We start from the raw sequence: 19,759 nt of genomic DNA on the forward strand, positions 1-19,759 counted from the left end.
CCCTAGCCCAGATGGCTTCACTGGAGAATTCTACCAGAGATTCAGAGAAGAGCTTGTACCAATACTACTCAAACTATTTCAGAACATAGAAAAGGAAGGGACACTTCTGAATTCATTTTATGAAGCCAGCATAACCCTGATACCAAAACCAGGCAAAGATGCCACCATAAAAGAAAATTACAGACCAATATCTCTCATGAATATAGATGCAAAAATTTTCAACAAAATTCTAGCCGATAGAATTCAGCATCATATCAAAAAAATAATACACCATGACCAAGTAGGATTCACACCAGGTATGCAAGAGTGGTTCAACATTAGAAAATCAATCAACATAATCCATCACATAAATAAAAGGAAAGAAAAAGAGTCACACAGTCATGTCAGTTGATGCAGAAGAAGCATTCGACAAAGTCCAACACCCATTTTTGATAAAAACTCTTAATAAAATAGGTATAGAAGGGAAATTTCACAACATAATCTATGCAAACCCAACAGCCAACATCATTCTTAACGGAGAGAGGCTGAAAACATTCCTGTGGAGAACAGGAACAAGAGAAGGATGCCCTTAAGAAGGATGCCCTTTATCTCCAATCCTATTTAACAGTGTGTTGGAAGTCCTAGCTAGAGCAATAAGGCAAGAAAAAGAAATAAAGGGCATCCAAATTGGTAACAAAGAAGTTAAACCGTCCCTGTTTGAGGATGATATGATACTATACATAGAAAACCCTAAAAACTCCAGGAGAAAACTACTGGAACCAGAGTAGCAGGATACAAGATAAACATACAAAAATCAGCTGAATTCCTTTATACCAATAAAGAGAACAATGAAAAGGAAATCAGGAAAACAATACCATTTATAATAGCCCCTAAAAAAAAATACTTAGGAATAAACCCAGAGATGTAAAAGACCTATACAAAGAAAACCAGGAAACACTACTGCAAGAAACCCAAACGGATCTACATAAATGGAAAAACATACCATGCTCTTAAATAGGTAGACTCAACATTGTGAAAATGACAATTCTACCGAAAGCAATTTACAAATACAATACAATCCTGATCCAAATACCAACAACATTCTTTAAAGAGGTGGGAAAACTAATCATTAACTTTATATGGAAAGGGAAGAATCCCCAGATAAGTAAAGGTGTATTGAAGATGAAGAATAAAGTAGGAGAACTCGCACTACCTGACCTGAGAACCTATTATACAACTGCAGTAGTCAAAACAGCATGGTACTGGTACAATGACAGATACATTGACCAGTGGAACAGAATTGAGAACCTAGATGTAACTCCATCCGCCTATGGTCACCTGATCTTTGACAAGGGCCGAAAGTCCGTGAAATAAGGAAAAGACAGTCTTTGTGCTGGCAAAACTGGATGACCATCTGCAAAAAAGTGAAACAGTACCCCTACCTCACACCATACACAAAAACTAATTCAAAATGGATCAGAGACCTAAATATAAAGCCAAAAATTGTAAAGTTCATAGAAGAAAAAATAGGATCAATTGTAGAGGCCCTAATATATGGCATTAACAGGATACAAACCATACCCAACAACACACAAACTCCAGAAGATAAACTAGATAACTGGGATCTCCTAAAAATTAAACACTTATACTCATTAAAAGATTTCACCAGAAGAGTAAAAGGAAAACCTACAGACTGCGAAAAAATTTTTGGCTATTACAAGTCAGACAAAGGTCTAATCTCTAAAGTCTACAAGAAAATCCAACATGTCTACAACAAAAAGACAAATAATCCAATTAAAAAATGGGCAAAGGAAATGAACAGACACTTTCACCAAAGAAGACATTCAAGTGGCCAACAAGACACATGAGGAAATGCTCACAATCACTAACCATCAGAGAAATACTAATTAAAACCACAACGAGATGCCATCTCACCCTGGCATTCCTGACACAAATCAAAAACACAGGAAATAACAAATGTTGGAGAGGCTGTGGGGAGTTTGGAACTCTTATGCAATGCTTGTGGGAATGCGTAATGATACAACCATTTTAGAAAATATGGCGCTTACTTTGAAAGCTAGAAACAGAAATACCATACGATTCAGCAGTCTCACTCCTAGGAATTTATCCTAGAGAAGTAAGAGCCATCACACAAATAGACATATGCATACCCATGTTCATTGCAGCATTGTTCACAATAGCAAAAAGATGGAAACAACCTAGATGCCCATTAACAGATGAATGGTGAAACTATGGTACATACACACAGTGGAGTATTATGCAGCAATAAAGAACGTTGATGAATCTGTGAAGCATCTCATAACATGAATGAAACTAGAGGACATTATGCGGAGTGAAATAACTCAATCACAAAAGGACAAATATTGTATTAGACTTCTACTGTAAAAACTCATGAAAAAGTTTACACACAAAAAGTAACAATGTTTGTTACGAGGGATGGGAGTGGTGGGGGGAAATACTGAAAAGACAACAGATAAGTGGTATCTTTGGTGAAGGGTAAGACAGTACACAATACTGGGGAAGCCAGCACAATTTGTAGAAGGAAAGTTCATGGAAGCCCCATAGACACATCTAAACTCCCTGAGGGACTGAATTGCTGGGCGGAGGCCTGTGGAGACCATGGTTTGTGGGAACATCTAGCTCTTTTCGCATAACACAGTTGATAAAGTCAGTGTTTTACATTCTACCTTGGTGAATAGCGTCTTTAAAGGCCTGTGAGCAGCCATCTAAGATACTCCACTAGTCTTACCCCTTCGGGAGCAAGGGAGAGTGAAGAGAACAGGATACAAGGAAAAGATTAGTCGAAAGGACTTATGGACCACAACTACCACGGCCTCCACCAGACTGTGTCCAGTACAGCTGGATGGTGCCCTGCTTCCACCACTGGCTGCTCTGATTGGGATCACAGCAGAGGGTTCTGGACAGAGCCGGAGAAGGATGTAGAACAAAATTCTAACTCACAGAAAAAGACCAGATTTAGTGGCCTGACAGAGACTGGATAAACCCTGAGAGTATGGCCCCTGGACACTGTTTTAGCTCAGTGGTGAAGTCACTCCTGAGGTTCACCGTACAGCTGGGATTGGACAGCCCCATAAAACAAAACGGGAATAATAAGACAGTGAAGTCCAGGGACAAGGACTAGAAGGCAGGAGGGGACAAGAATACTAGTGATATGGGACAGTGTTGTCATGTTGTGGGGTTGTTAACCATTGTCATAGGGAAATATGTGTATTAACTGTTTAATGAGAAACTCTTTGTTCTGTAAACCTTCATCTAAAGAACAAAAAAAAAAAAAAAGTATTACCTATGTGAGATCAAATTGACAACAGCAACTCAAAATGTCTGATGGGAAGCCTAGGGTACAGTGAGTTGAAGATAATGGTTATGAAATAATTTGTAAAAGGATAGTGCGATTAGCAGCACTACTAAGAAGAATGTAATTGATGTCACTGAATTGTACATGTAGAAATTTTTGATATGGTGTATCTTTGGCTATGTATATTTTCACTAAAAAAAAAAAGGTCCTCTCAAGGTAAAGAAGGGAGAGTGTTGACATGTCGTGGGGTTGTTAACCAATGTGATAAAACAATATGTGTACTGACTGTTTAATCAGAAACCGTTCTGTAAACCTTCATCTAAAGTACAATAAAAAAAAATTTAAAAAAAAATCATTCTCACAGGGTTCTTTCTTGGAATTGGTGTGGCTATGATGGATGTGATGGTAATGACTGCTTTTGGACCAGGATTGGCTGCTGCTGACATCCCATTTTTAGTTTGTTCTTAAGGGTCAAGCATGAGAGGTTGAGTTGGTTCTCAAAGAATCATCTTCTTGGGACTCAACAATCTAATAATATTCTCAGTGCCAGCTTCTCTCAGCCATTTTTGCAAAGTATCTTCTCTCTAATCTGTCTTCCCCAAGGTTAGTAGGAGTGGTATGGCCTGGCGGGGGTGGATGGGGGGGTGATGCGCTTAATTTTCATCAGTACACGTACTTGCTGCTACTTAGGAACATAAGTGCTAGAAATCAGAACATTTTCCTGACCATATGTTAGTGCTCAGTACAAAATTGCCTATGATCCATTGTTCATTTTAAATAAAAAATATGATTATCAGAACATTAGTATGGACTTTACTTTTCTTCTTTTGCGGGACAAGGGAGTACATCATTTCTCAGAGGAAAATCTCTATATATGGTCAAAAGCAGCTTTAACTTCCTCTGCAGGGATGTTTTATTTTAGCTCCAACAGCAAAGAAGAAAAATTTTTTTCACCTTTTTTCTAAATAGGTTTTTTTCTGCCTCTGCAAATAGTTCTTCAATATACAGGCCCTGCGCATGGAAAACTACAATTATAATACACATTTGGGAGAGTTTTGAGAGAGAGCATGGGGAGGATCTAAGTATGGAAAAAGCATCTGCAGGCCATTTTGGGCAGTAAGTGGAAAGCAAAAGGGAAAGGTCCATTTTTTTTTTTCTCTGGCTTTAACAAAGAGAAATTTATTCTCTCACAGTTTAGGAGGCTAGAAGTCTGAATTCAGGGTCCCAGCTCCATGGAATGCTTTCTCTGTCTCTGTTGGTTCCTGGGGAAAGTCCTCATCATCAGTCTCCCCCTGGTCTAGGAGCTTTTCAACCCAGGGACCTTGGGTACAAAGGACAGGCACTCCTGGCTCTTCTTGCTTGGTGGTAATGAGGTCCCCTTGTCTCTCTGCTGCTTTTGTCTTTTGTATCTCAAAAGAGATTTACTCAAGATACGACCTAATCTTGTTAAGTTGAATCCTGCTTCATTAACGTAACCATCTCTAATCCTGTCTCATTAACATCATAGAGGCGGGGTTTACAACACATAGGAAAATCACATCAGGTGACAAAATGATGGACAGTCACATAGTACTGGGAATCGTGACCTAGCCAAATTGACACACATTTTTGGGGGACACTATTCAATCCATAATAGTTCCCCATGATTTTTTTTTTTTTATTATTGTACTTTAGATTAAGATTTACAGAACAAACTAGCTTCTCATTAAACAATTAGTACACATACTGTTTTGTGACATTGGTTGCCAATCCCACGACATGTCAACACTCTCCCCTTCTCAACCTTCAGTTCCTATGACCAGCTTTCTTGTCCCCTCCTGCCTTCTTGTCCTTTCCCTGGGCTGGTGTGCCCATTTAATCTCATTTTGTTTTATGGGCCTGTCTCATCTTTGGCTGAAGGGTGAACCTCCGTAGTGACTTCATTACTGAGCTAAAAGGATGCCCAGGGGCCATAGTCTCGGGGTTTCTCCAGTTTCTGCGAGACCAATAAGTCTGGTCTTTTTTTGTGTGTTAGAATTTTTTTCTACATTTTTCTCCAGCTCTGTCCAGGACCCTCTTTTGTGATCCCTGTCAGAGCAGTCAGTGGTGGTAGCCGGGCATCATCTAGTTGTGCTGGACTCAGTCAGGGGAGGCTGTAGTACTCGTGGCTGTTAGTCATCTGGACTAATCTTTCACTGTCTCTTTGGTTTTCTTCATTCTACCTTGCTCCAGATGGGGTGAGACCAGTGGAGTATCTTAGATGGCCTTCACAAGCTTTTAAGACCCCAGACACTGCTCACTAAAGTGGAATGTAGAACGTTTTCTTTATAATATGTGTTATGCCAGTTGAGCTAGATGTTCTCCGACACCACGGTCCCCACAGCTCTCAGCCTACTAATTTGGTCCCTCGGGGCGTTTAGATGTGTCTATGGAGCTTCCATGGTGAAAGGTCCGTTTTTGAAGGCTCTGATTCTAGATTTCTTGAACACAACGATTGTGATAGTAATGATGGAATGGGAGAATACTTCCTTTAAAAAAGAGTGATCTTGATTTTTATACTCTTCAGATGTTTCAAATATCAGTGACTGTTCCTCTGGACAGTGAGGGTGTAGAAAAGGTTCTGGTGGCATTTGTTAACATTAGAATTTTTGGCCTTAGAGCATTCTTAAAAAGTAAAGAGCCAGAGTGCCAGACATTTTAATTCCCCCTCAGAGATCCATTTTCCAAAGCTTTAGAGCAGATTGTTTTAAAGAAACATTATGTAAACATAAGATGTATAATAAGAATACAAAGTATCCACTAACTTGACATTTTATTTACAGTTGTCAGGAGTCAGTAAGTAAGTTATGTGTGTATGTATTTTTCTCTTAGGTTCATTTTCCCGACACTGAAAGAGCAGAATGGCTAAATAAGGTAAGATTGAACCAAAAACAAACAAAAAATCCCATTGCCCTCGAGTCAATTACAGCTCATAGCATACCAAATACCACATATCAATGGGAATTAGAGGATGAGATATATCTTTCTTTATTTAGAAATTTGGATGTTGACAACATTTGAAATCATTTAGAGTTTATTGGGTTGGTTTCTATTCCCAAAAGAACTCAGTCATAACTAATATTTTCCTTTTCTAAAGAGTGAGAACTATGTCTTTGATCTGAGAAAACTGATAATATATGTACTCATATTTATCTTTGGTCTTGCATCGTCTTTCATAACTGGCCCATGTTCAAATCTATTTTATAATAATCATAAGTGAACATTTTGGAAGCATTATTATGGAGAGGGAAATAACTCCCAAGAAATCTAGTAAAAGATATTAGTCATTTATTTTAAAAAAAATATGTTTTTATATCAGTATACTTTTATCTCTATATTTTCTACATCCTTAGAGCTATATAATAAAAATTAATGTACATAATGATCATCTTAAAACACTGGAAGTTAGTAAAGAAAATTCATTAATACTTATTAAGAGCTGTATAGTTCAGGAAGGTTTTCAGCAATAAGTTGAAACCACAAGGATTTTCTGGTTTTTAGCAATCATTGAATGTACTGATATGCTTAAACAGAATATTTAACCATAATAACTAATTCCTGCAACATATTGGTTAATCAGTACTTTATTGTTGGAATAAGTTTTTAAAATGTATATCGTGTTGGTTTTGCATAACAAGAATTCCCCCATCCCCTTTATTTTTCAAAACCAATTCTGATCAACTACAGGACCATAATTTTTCACGATGACGTAAGTATATTATGTGTTAAAACTTTCTTGTTTAACATGATGTCTTCTTTCTGCTTTCCAGACTGTAAAACACATGTGGCCTTTTATTTGCCAATTTATAGAGAAGTTGTTTCGAGAAACAATAGAACCAGCTGTTCGTGGAGCAAACACCCACCTTAGTACCTTTAGTTTCACAAAGGTTGACATGGGTCAGCAGGTTAGTTTCTTCTTAAGTATCCTTACTTTTACACACAGCTGGATTGCTGTCAAAAATTTTAAACAACTTAATATTATTTTCTAGGGAAAATTATCATTTAAAAAAGATTTGACTGGTGTGTCTTTAACTCCCTTCCAGGATCTGTCATCCAATTTGTAATGCCTTTTCCTTCATCTCTATCAGGAAGGGTCCCCTCATGTTGCCCTCATTCTTCCACTCTGAGGTGTTTTTTTTTTTGGCCAATTTCAGCCTTCATTGAGTCATTTCTCTTAGTTTCAACATGCCTTTCTATCCCATATTCTTCTGTCAAAATTGCTTTTTCAGCTCTGCAAAATTGCAGTTTTCAGCTCTCTGTCCTGTTAGAAAGGGAGCTTAATATATGAATTCACACTGAAGTTTAAGTAAATGAGCTTAATGTGTTTACCCTTCCCAAAATGTTTCAAAACAAAGCAAAACTAAAGACTCTATACTTGAATTGTAGACATCTGCATTAATTATATAGGTGAAGCCAATTTTGAGGAAAGAGATTTTATTATTGGAATCATATTATACAAAAAGGAAAGCTACTGGTTCCTAATGTTACTTCTAATGAAAGCCTCAATATGTTTGAATTAGTTGATCATGGCAAGTTTTCTTTTTAAATTTTTTTAAGTCAGTGTTTATAATAATTAGCAGCAGTTCAGGTTAACATTGTTTTATATGCCTAATGAAAATTCAGAATTTTATATACTTTTAAATACACACAGACACACACATTACTTCACATTTAATACACATACAACAAATTCAAGCAATATACCGATATCACCATATAGTATGCTTTAGATATTCTTTATGTCAACCAATTAGGACTTTAATAAATGCGGCCCCGGGAATGTAGGACCTGGTGGTTTTGTTGGTGTTATTGTTTGTTCCTGTCATCCTGATCTTGGGCTGATCTGTGTCTATGTCCTGAGTGCTCGTTCACATCCCACGCCACCCGGGTTTTATGCTCACCTTCCATCAAAGCTGATTTTCTATGAGCAGAGAATCCTCTGTAGCATTGGCAATTATTCAAAATCCAGTGTCTCAAATGCAGGTTCATCAAATGTATTCACCTGTATTGTGCTGGCTATTTCTTTTCTTAGCTTTGAAGTCTCCAAATTTGTTAAATACCAGTAGTGTGGTCATCCTTTTATTCAAATGCCATTTACAGATTGTCTCTGCCAAAGTGCCTGAGCATTATGCCTGTATAATATTTACTTTTAGTATTTGTTTTTACCTTCTCTAACTTTAAAATGGTAACTACAGATGGGAGCAAACACAATTACAAGTTAAAATGCTATATAAATATAAAGCAGGGGTCCGCAAGCTTTTTCTGTAAAGGGCTAGATACTAAGTATTTTTGGCTTTGAAGCTACATAAAATCTGTTACAAGCTCCCCTCTTCCTTGCCCTTTCTGCTTTTATCTTTAAAAAATGTAAAAAAAAAAAAAAAAAAATTAGCTCAAGGGTTTGTATGTCAACCTTAGAAAAACAAGCCAAGTGCCAAATTTAGTCAGCAAGTCATAGTTTGCCACCCCCTACTATAAGGTAAGGACCCCTGGTGGTGCAGTGGTTAAAGTGCTCGGCTGCTAACAGAAAGGTCAGCAGTTCTAACCCACCAGCCACTCTGCAGGAGAAAGATGTGGCAGTCTGCTTCCGTAAAATTTACAGCCTTGGCGACCCTGTGGGGCAGTTCTAATCTGTCCTACAGGGTCTCTGTGAGTCAGAATCGGCTCAACAGCAGTGGGTTAATGTAAGGTATTCTCATGTTGTGAAGATTTAAAATTCTAACTCTACTTGGATTTATCTTAGGATGAATTTAATTATGTTCATGCTCTATCATATGTGTTTTAAGTTTGATACCAACTAAACAAGAAAAGCGTTACAGAATACTAAGCATGTTAAGAGCAATGGTGATTCAATAAAGGTTTGGAATCTACTGTACTGGCATCTTTCAAATGGCCTGTAGAACCTAGCTATCTAATAAAGAAAAGGAGCAAGAACTACATGGAAAGTGCTGTGTAAGGCAGTGCATTAGCACATAATGTAGTGGACATATTTTACAACGCAGTTAAATTCTGTTGACTTTCAGATATTTATCCTTCAATTAGATAATTCTTTATACATTTGGAGTGGGATTGGCCTCCATGTTTCTGTTAAATTAAGCTGTCATTTAAATGGAGGAAGAGGAATATGTTACAGAATGCAAACATTTGAAATAAAGGTACTAAGTTATATATGGCCCATTTTCACTTATCAACACAATGAGTTGATCTATGTTTTTTAGTGATACACCATTGTGTACATGTCTTGTTGGCAATATTTTTTTCCCAGTTCCTGTTTTCCCTTATGCTAGCTTTCTCTGTTGCAGACTTTAGAAATCTTAGTATCATAAGAAAAAAGCCCAGGAACCTGGGTAATTAATAGGAAATGTATAGACTTTCAAATAAAGACTTAGTGTTAATTCTGTAGCTCGTTGAGAGGTAAAATTTTATGACATCTAAACTTTTCAAAATAAGCAGTAAGACTCTGAAGGTAAGGTATTTCTTCATCTTGATTTGATATTGAGAACTTTCTTAGAAGGGATCTCAAATCAATCAATAGGAAAAAGTTTTGAAATGATGTTATAACTGGGCCCTTGAGATATAACATTTATTATAACCTGCCTTTGCTTTTTTATAGTCATTTGATTCTGATTCTGTATCATATATTAAGTATTGAAATTATACCTACAGCTAGTATTTTTGATTTACTCAAAAGTCTCGTATTTGTGAAAATCTTAAGAAATGAAAAATTACAATACACAAAGAAAATTATATTTCATATAATGTAGGAAGGATGAAGTGGAAAGGAATCACATTACAGTAAAAGACAATGGAGGTAAGGGACTAGAAAACAGAGCAAACATATATATCATTACATATATTAGCATCAAAATAAGATCTAATGTATATTGAATGTTTACTGTGTACCAGGCACTGCCTGGTACATTGCTTTCATTATGTAATTTAATTTCACAATAACCACATGAGATAGTTACTAGTGTTATCTGCATTTTACAGATGAGGAAACAGGTTTCACTGAAAGTCAAACAGCTAGTACCTTGTGAAAGCAGAATTTGAATTCCCATAGCCTGATGCCTGTTCTGTTACTCTGTATGCTATATGCAAGACTTGATTTTTCTCTCCCTCCCTACATTTTAAAAGAATCTATTTCTTGTTTCAGCCCCTCAGGATCAATGGTGTTAAGGTATATACTGAAAATGTAGACAAAAGGCAAATTATTTTGGATCTTCAAATTAGGTAAGTTTTTATTTGTGTTATGGTTAATAATGTATGTCACTTAGGTATTTCCATAAGGTGGTAGATATAATGAACACACTTCTTACTTGCTGTTTAGTAGAATTTGACTAAATTCTTGTTGAATACCCAAATGTTATTTACCTTCTAGGTCTCAGTTCCTAATAATCTAAGTAATAAAAGATATTGAGAATAGCATCTGATACTATTCCTGGCAGGATAAAGGTTAATTTCTTTTGTTCTTGTCCCCGTTTCTAATTTGAACTTGCTCATGGCTTACTGAAGGAGCCCTGGTTGCACAATGATTAAGTGCTCGGCTGCTAACCAAAAGGTCAGAGGTTCGAACCTACCCAGTGGCTCCATGGGATAAAAGACCTGGTGATCTGCTCCCATAAAGATTACAGCCTAGGAAACCCTATGGGGCAGTTCTATTCTGTCATACAGGGTCACATCAGTCAGAATCTACTCAACGGCACACAAGAACAACAACATTGCTTACTGTATTTTGTGTGAGGCCTAATAACACAACTGTGTGGATAGTGACTGCTGAGGTGCTGTTGGGTAACTGGCGATTTTGTGATTCTTAGCAGCTCAGAGTTTTTTTTAATCCTAGACTAAGGATCATTTTTATTTTGTAATGTCATCTTTGAATTTCTAAAATAATCTGGTAAATGTACAGAGTTGGTACCGACTACTTTTTCTCTCAGAAAGGAGCATAGAATGTCTTTAATGATGTAATATGGAAAAATCTACATCTTTAAAGTATTTGGCACTGGTACAAATATTATTGTCATAAATGGAATAAAAGAAGTCCCATTTATGTTTTAAGTTACACTGTAACCTGGCCTGGAAGAACCTTCCATTAGGCTGTACATAAGCTTCATGAAGATTGGAATGTCTTTTTCTTGTTCAGTGCTTTGTTCCCAGCACCTAGTGATTATTTCATACATATTTATTAAATAAAAATTTGAATGAATTAATTAATGGATATCATTTTCAAAATGTTCTTTGGCTTTCATGGATTCTAGCAGTCATAACAACATATGCAAATTATTCTGCTCAGATATTTATGTATCTGAAACAATGTGCATTCGAGTTTTTTGTGTTTCCAACAAGGGCCTTAACTAAGTTACTGGTAATAGAGAGGGAAGGAATAATGGAAAGATATCAGGAAATAAAACAATCAAGTCTTAGGGTGAATAAGATGAAAGTTTTAAGATGACTTTGTAATGGGTTATTGGTGATTCTGCCAGCTAGATAAAGAATAAGTAAATCCTCAATGAGAAGAATCTTAAGGCATTGCTTTTAACACCATGACAATAAATATTTGAGGAATTTTATCCCATATACCTTTTGTTAATATTTTTATTCATTTTCTTAGGCATTAATTGTACAGTATTTGTCAGACTTTCTCACAGTTTCTCAAGAAAGAAAGTGACTTCTTTCTTCTGGGAGTCAAGGATAGGGATCAAATCATACAACATCAAATGCAATATTTTGACATTTCATGTTTATATTAAACAGGTATGCAAACTGTGCATTCAACATCATAGTATATTCATGTTTGTTTCATACTAATGTTTGCAATGACTTCATCATTGAGTAAATTGATGCTCAAAACAGATGCACTGTTTTTAACTTTTGACACTACAGAGCCCCTGGGACACTGCTAGTCTTTTCATGTTTGAGCAGCATGGGTAGTAAACTTGCTTGTGATGAAATATATTAAATATTTTTGAGTAACGTAGGGTTTGTAAGACAAATGAAAACTACATGCCAACAAGACTGCTGCAGAACTTGCAACTTTGTTATTTACGTTTTCCTTTGAAAATTAACATTAATGTTTAGTTAAGATTTTTATATATTTAAGTCTATGTTTATCTATAATTTTTTTTAAAAAGCAGCTAAAAGAATGCCTGCCACATGGGAAACTTTATGTGTTAGCTGTAGCTTTTGTTACCAAGCACATAACAGGGACTCAATAAATATTCTTCAAATAGAAAAAACAAATAAAAACTGTATGTAAAATATGTATTCTTCCCCAATGTTGTAGCGTTGCCTAGAGCAGTAACATACAATGATGTGGGCCCCATTTTATAGTTTTTGACTACAGTCTGATTTTGGTTCCTTGCTATTATTTTATTCAGATTATATAGCTTTCACATTTAGGGTGATTAAGACAATGGTTAATTTCAGTCACTTGGCATAATACAGAATTTCTTCTTTTCTAGTTTTGTAGGAAATTGTGAGATTGATTTGGAGATCAAGCGATATTTTTGTAGAGCTGGTGTGAAAAGTATACAGGTAAGTTTTTTTTTTTTTTTTCAGTTTCTTAGTCTTCTAAAGTTCTGTAAACTATATTCAAAAAGAAAAACTACGAAGTTTTTATTAGCTCAGAATTTCTTTGTAGATCATACTTGAGAGAAACCTAAAATCAAATGTTTAAAACTCACTAAGATTATAATGCATAGTCTTTCATCATCAGGTAAATGGCCCTATAGAATTGTTTTCTATTAAATATTTTGAATCACTGTTTCAATTTAGATTCATGGTACAATGCGGGTGATCTTGGAACCATTGATTGGAGACATGCCCTTAGTTGGAGCTTTGTCGATCTTCTTCCTGCGGAAACCAGTAAGTCAATAATTATTTTATTTTTACCTTCCTATTCACTGACAAGACTATATACATACAGAAGATTATATAAAGCAGAGAAATGTATTTCTGTCTTTAACTCACTTTTTTCTCTTTTTGATGCATGAACCCTGTGAGTTTTTTCATACTTATTTATGCCTTAACTGAGGGCTTTATCTCTTTTGATATACAACTTGTTTTTCTGACTGAATAATAATATATGTTGGTTATAGAAAATTTGAAAATAGACTTTTTTAAAAGAGGGGATTAGTAGCTTACATTTTATTTCCGAGTATTATTTATATATATTACTTATTTAATCTTCATTATTTTATAAATAAATATTAATATTTCCCTTTACTGATAAGGAACTGAGATTTTAAGAGGCTAATTTGTCCAAGTCACAAAACTAAATATTGGAGCCTACATATAGACTCAAATTAGTCTGATACCAGAGTTTATGTTCTTAAACACTTTGCAGTGATGATTTACCTATAAATCTCCCTGTTATCATTTTGATACATTTCTTTCACTTTTTTTTGGTACATGTGTTTAATGAACTACATATACACTTTTGTATACTTTTTAAAAAGTGTCATAAAGATTTTTTGACTGAGTAATATTCTAGCACTTTGATAAGCCATAATAAATGTTATCATTTTATTGTTAGATATGTAATTTCATTTTTATTATAAGTAATCAATACTTATTGCTTACTGTAGTCAGAACAAAATAAAAAATGTCATTCATGCTAGCTATACTCTTATTACCGCTTACCTAGAGCTACAGCTGCTAACCAAAAGGTTAGCAATTCAAATCTACCAGCCACTCCTTGGAAACCCTAGGGGGCAGTTCTACTCTGTTCTATAGGGTCGCTATGAGTCAGAACTGACTCAATGGCACCTAACAACAACGGACTTCTGCAGTCCTCTGATTGGTTTTGCTGCCTCTACTCTATCCTCATTTTACATTACAATTTAAGATGCAAACTGAATTCACTACCTAATTTAAAATCCACTAGGGGTAGTCGCTCCCTTGCAAACAAATCATCCTGATTTAGACTGGGTCTCTGTTTCCAGTCTCATTTTCCACCACTGCTCTTGATGAACATTCTCAGTTCCAACCATAGGGAACTAAGTACAATTCTAGGAATAGTACCAACCATATTTCATTACTTCCCATATCTTTTCCTTCCTGCCAGAATGCTGTCTTCTTCTCTTTTGTTTTCACTTATGTCTAGTAAATTTCTGCCCTTCCTTAAAAACTGAGCTTGCACATCCCTACTTAGGGCAGAGATAACCATGCTTCCTCCTTGTTTCCATGGCCCCCATTATAGTACTAGTCACATTGTATCATCATCATTGTTAACTCTTTGAAAGCAAGAACCATATCTATCTCCATAAGTGTTCAATAAATGTTTGATGAATGAGTTGATCTGTTTCTAAAATAATTCTTAAAGATATGCTATTTTCAGTAGCCCTTGATATGTCCATTATGGAGGTAACATTAATATCATCTGTAATTTCAAATAGGAATATTAATTTGTCTAACTTGATTCAAATAAGTTAATAAAAATTATTATGATTGGGATTTTAAAACATGGGTTTATCTAGACCAACCTAAGTTTACTACAAAAAACTTTATAAAAAATAATAATTGTGTCATTATCTTTCTATTACCACTAAAATTATCACTCTCACTTGCTTATTATTGATTCAATAATAGGCTTATTTTGATTGTATTTTAAGTACACAAAACATGGCAAAATTCAGAAGCTATTAGGGAGCCTCTGCATTAACTTCATTAAAATTTTGAGAAATTAAGAGGTCCATAAAATATTTAAAATTCATAAGGGATTTTTCATGTACCAGTTGTTAAAAAGTCAGTATTTTAAGAGACTGCTCTTATTAATTACTGTAAAAAACTAATATTTAGCAAACTGCTAGGTATTTTTAATTTACTCATCTTTAGCCAGGGACAAAAAAAAAAAAAAAAAATTAAAGAAAGGCTTTTTTTTTCCTTCAGTTCAGTGTAACCAAATTCAAATCTTTATCTCTTCCTCAAAACTTAGTAATACTCTCACTTAGTTTATATTTTCCACTGATGTATATAATTTTAAATAACATTATACTATTAGCTTTAAATAACGTTATACTATTAGCTTCCAGGAGCCCTGGTGGCACAGTGATTAAGAGCTTGGCTGCTAACCAGAAGGTCGGCAGTTCAAATCCACCAGCTGCTCCTTGGAAACCCTGCAGGGCAGTTTTGCTCTCCTGTAGGGTTGGTATGAGTCAGAATCAACTTGACGGCAGTGGGTTCAGTTTGTTCTGTTATTAGCTTCCAAATGAAATTTTAGTGCTCAAAAGAGAAGAATGAGGCTGAAAAGTTCAGAATCATTCATTTCCTTATATGGTGATTAAAGTCGCCAAACATACACTTCAGAGAGAAGGGAATTTTTTTCAGTTACTTTCAACTGGAAAATATGAGAACAGAATTCACTGCTAGCTGCCAGATAATTCTTCCTCACCCTAGTGAACATATAGCTAGAAGAGGCTTTTCTTTTTTACTGTCCAGATGACTTGGAAGCATAGTGCCAGAGACTCTTTTGAAATCTTTACACATTTTTCTGCCTGTTGATTTGTTTAGATTAGTTTTGATAATGTGCTACTTGTTTAAAAAAAAACTAAAAGTTTCTTAAATGATTAACTTTCGGAATATAGTGGAGACAGTGTAGTGTCATGGTCGAGTGACAGTGTTAGGTATGCCTGGTTTTCTGCTCCTGGTTCTGTTTCCTCTTACTGTGTGTTTTGAACAACTGATTTAAGTTATCCAAGCCTCAGTTTCCTCATCTGTAAAATGGAGGTAACAGTAATACTTACCTCACAAGATTAAGTGTGAGGATCAAATCTCAATGATTGTGCCTAGCATATAGTAAGTCCTCAGATTTAAAAATAAATAAATAAATATTTTCCTACATGTAGATTTATCATTCTGGTAAATCCTGACACCAGAGGTGGATTATTGGTAAGGAGAAATGCTTGGATAAATGTTCTGGTAAGAGCCAGAACAAGCCAGTGTTTGCCATTGGATGTGCCCCAGGGAATCAGTAGCCAATTATTTGCTCTAATTTGATAATTGCTAGATATGCCTCTGGCATACATTCTTAGGGCTATTTCAGAGTCCTAAGGTCTTTTTTAGATTTATCCCAAGGCTACAAATTAAACTGGAGTGAATCCAGGAGGTCTTTTCCAGCACTACTCCAAGAGATGTTCCCAGGCTTACTCTGAATTTGTTTATCTTAACGGAGTCTTCTCAGTTAGATGAAGAGATGCTTGCTGCTTTTTTTTTTTTTGACTTTTTAAAAAGTTTTAATTTGAAGCAATTTTAGATTCACAAAAGTTGCAATAATAGTACAGAGAGATCCTATATACCCTTTCCCCAGTTTCCCCTAGCAGAAATTATTTGACAAGCACTCTTTCTTAGGGAGCCATGGGAGATTTGCTTCACCAAAATGAGACAGTAAACCAAGAAAAAGGAAGATACAGAATCCAGAATACAAGGGGCTCACACGACTTGACGGCACTCAACAACAACAGCAACACAGAAGAGAGGCAGAGGGAGTCCCAGGGTGATGTTGAAGGAAAGTCTCAAGAGCACAACCTAGTGGGCACAGTCCAAAGCACTAGAATGCTCCAGCAGAAATGTCTAAGAATAAATGCAAGTGGTAGATTACTTGATGTGTTTGATGGTATTTAATATGATTTTCACAACTATATGGGAGAGTTAGGGGAAGAATCAATAGCAGGTAACAAGGAAACTAATGAACGACTGTTGTTGTTGTGTGTACCTTCAGTCAATTCCAATTCATAGTGACCTTTTATGACAGAGTAGAACTGCCCTATAGGGTTTTTTGTGCGTGTATGTGTGCTTTAGGTGAAAGTTTACAGAGCAAATTAGTTTCCCATTCAAAAATTCATATACAAATTGTTTCGTGACATTCGTTCCAATCCCACATTGTGTCAACACTCTCCTCCTTTCCCTTTACACCCCAGGTTTCCTGTTTCTATTCATCTAGTTTTACTTTCCCTTCCTGCCTTACCATCTTTGTTTTGGGGCAGATGTTGCCCATTTGATCTTGTATACTTGTTTGATCTAAGAAGCATGTTCCTCACATGTGTTATTGTTTGTTTTATAGGCCTGCCTAATCTGTGGCTGAAAGGTGAACTTCAAGAGTGGCTTCAATTCTGAGTTAGAAGGGTGTCCGGGGTCCATAGTCTCGTGGGTTCGTAAAGTCTCTGTCAGACCAGTAAGAATGGTCTTTTTTGTGAATTTGATCATTTGTTCTACATGTTTCTCCCATTCTGTCTGGGACCCTCTGTTGTAATTCCAGTCAGAGCAGTCAGTAGTGGTAGCCAGGCACCACATAGTTCTTCTGATCTCAGGGTCATGTAGGCTATGGTTCATGAGATCCATTAGTCATTTGGACTGATTGCTCCCTTGAATCTTTAGTGTTTTTACTCTTCTTTGCTCCAGACTAGAAAAGACCAGTAACTGTTTCTTAGATGGCCGCTTACGAGCTTTTAAGACCCCAGATGCTACTCACCAAAGTAGGATGTAGAACATTGTCTTTATGAATTATGTTGTGCCAATTGACATAGATGTCCCCTGAGTCTATGGTCTTTTGCCTTTGAGCCTGGGAACTTTATCCCATGGGGAGTTTAGTTACGTCTAAGACGTTTCCCTGACTGTGCCTCTTGTGTACTCTATTGTCTATATTTATATATGAGGAGCATGTACCGTCAGGTACCTGTATCTGCCAGTGGGTATGCTCCCTTACCCTCTCCCTCACCTCTTGACATATCTATCTATGTATCCATTCGTAGATTATTGTTTTTTTATTCTATTGTTGCCTGATTGTCTCTGCTATAGTAGTTACCATAGTTGTCCTTTATTCATGTGCTCCTCTCAGTGTCCTCTCTTTCCTTGGTCATGTTGTGCTGACTTCTCCCATCTTGTGTATTGCCTTTCCCTTCACCAATATGAACACATGCCTACTTTCTGTTTGGTAATTTTCTCTTCCTCCCCCTCCTATCCCTGGGACCATCGAAGAATTGGTTTTTTTGTTTTTTTCCTGTGTGTAAACCTTTTATTGTTACTTTATAATAGCGGTCTTATACAATATTTGTCTTTTTGTGATTAACTTATTTCACTCAGGATAATGCCTTCCACACTCATCCATGTTGTGAGACGTTTCATGGATTCATCATTATTCTTTATCATTGCATAGTATTCCATTATGTGTATGTACCACAGTTTGTTAATCCATTCATCTGTTGATGGGCACTTAGGTTGCTTCTACCTTTTTGCTATTGTGAATAATGCTGCAATGAGCATAGATGTGCTTATCTTTATTCATGTCACAGCTCTTATTTCTTTAGGGTATATACCTAGGCGTAAGATTGCTGGATCATATGGTATTTCTATTTCTAGCTTTTTGAGGAAGCGCCATACCTTTTCCATAATGTTTGTACCATTTTCCGTTCCCACCAGCAGTTATAAGAGTTCCAGTCTCCCCACATCCTCACCAATATTTGTTATTTTCTGTTTTTTTGATTAGTGCCAGTAATGTTGGGGTGAGATGGTATCTCATTGTAGTTTTGATTTGCATCTCTCTAATAGCTAATGATCACAAACATGTCTTTATATGTTTGTTAGCAGCTTGAATGTCTTCTTTGGTGAAGTGTGTGTTCATATCCCTTGCCTATTTTTTAATTGGATCATTTGTCTTTTTTTCTTGTTGTTGAGGTGTTGAAATTTTCTATAAATTTTACAGATTAGACCCTTGTTGGATATGTCGTAGCCAAAATTTTTTTTCCCAGTCTGTGGGTTCTCTTTTTACTCTTTTGGAGAAGTCTGTTGTTAAGTATTAATGTTTAATTTTTAGGAGGTCCCGTTTATCTAGTTCATCTTCTGCTGTGTGTGCCTTTTTAGTTATGTTTGGTATTCTATTTATGCCATATATTAGGGCCTCTATTGTTGTCTGTAGTTTTTCCTCTATGATCTTTATAGTTTTAGGTTTTATATTTAGGTCTTTGAGTTAGTTTTCGTGTATGATGTGAGGTATGGATCCTGTTTCATTTTTCTACAGATAGATATCCAGTTTTGCCAGCACCATTTTTTGAAGTGGCTGTCTCCTCCCTATTCAGTAAACTTTGGTCCTTTGTCAAAGATAAACTGTCCATAGGTGGATGAATTTACATCTTGGTTCTCAATTCTATTTCACTGGTCTGTGTGTCTGTTGTTGTACCAGTACCAGGCTATTTTGACTATCACGGCTGTATAGTAGGTTCTGAGAACAGGTAGTGTGAGGCCGCCTACTTTGTTCTTCTTTTTAAATAAAATTTAACTTATTCATAGCCTCTTTCCCTTTCATTGTCGCAGCAGCGATGGTTGACGGGACGGCGGAGACAGTAACCAAACACAACTCTTACAGAGAAGTGGGGCCAGAAGGGTCACTCTGAGGAGTCGACCCTGGCTTCAGTCCCAGGAGTTTATTTATAGTCA

At 36.1% G+C, this 19,759-nt stretch overlaps 1 protein-coding gene across 8 annotated transcripts in view; it reads left to right on the plus strand.

Annotated features, from left to right (window-relative positions):
• The window catches only part of ESYT2 (extended synaptotagmin 2), a 207,106-nt gene that overhangs the window by 91,579 nt on the left and 95,768 nt on the right, over nt 1-19,759 (plus strand). For 5 of the 8 annotated variants that reach the window (XM_023740181.1, XM_023740178.1, XM_004385890.3 and 2 more), the window contains exons 2-6: nt 6,167-6,208; nt 7,105-7,239; nt 10,488-10,564; nt 12,793-12,865; nt 13,106-13,195. In XM_023740181.1, coding sequence (XP_023595949.1) covers nt 6,167-6,208; nt 7,105-7,239; nt 10,488-10,564; nt 12,793-12,865; nt 13,106-13,195 — 417 coding nt within the window. Of the gene's footprint in view, nt 1-3,997; nt 4,457-6,166; nt 6,209-7,104; nt 7,240-10,487; nt 10,565-12,792; nt 12,866-13,105; nt 13,196-19,759 lie in introns of those variants that run through there. The other 3 variants (XM_023740184.1, XM_023740183.1, XM_023740180.1) reach the window with 3 other exon arrangements.

The sequence above is a fragment of the Trichechus manatus genome, unplaced genomic scaffold (genome assembly GCF_000243295.1).
Source record: "Trichechus manatus latirostris isolate Lorelei unplaced genomic scaffold, TriManLat1.0 scaffold00149, whole genome shotgun sequence".
In the NCBI taxonomy this organism is placed as follows: Eukaryota; Metazoa; Chordata; class Mammalia; order Sirenia; family Trichechidae; genus Trichechus; species Trichechus manatus.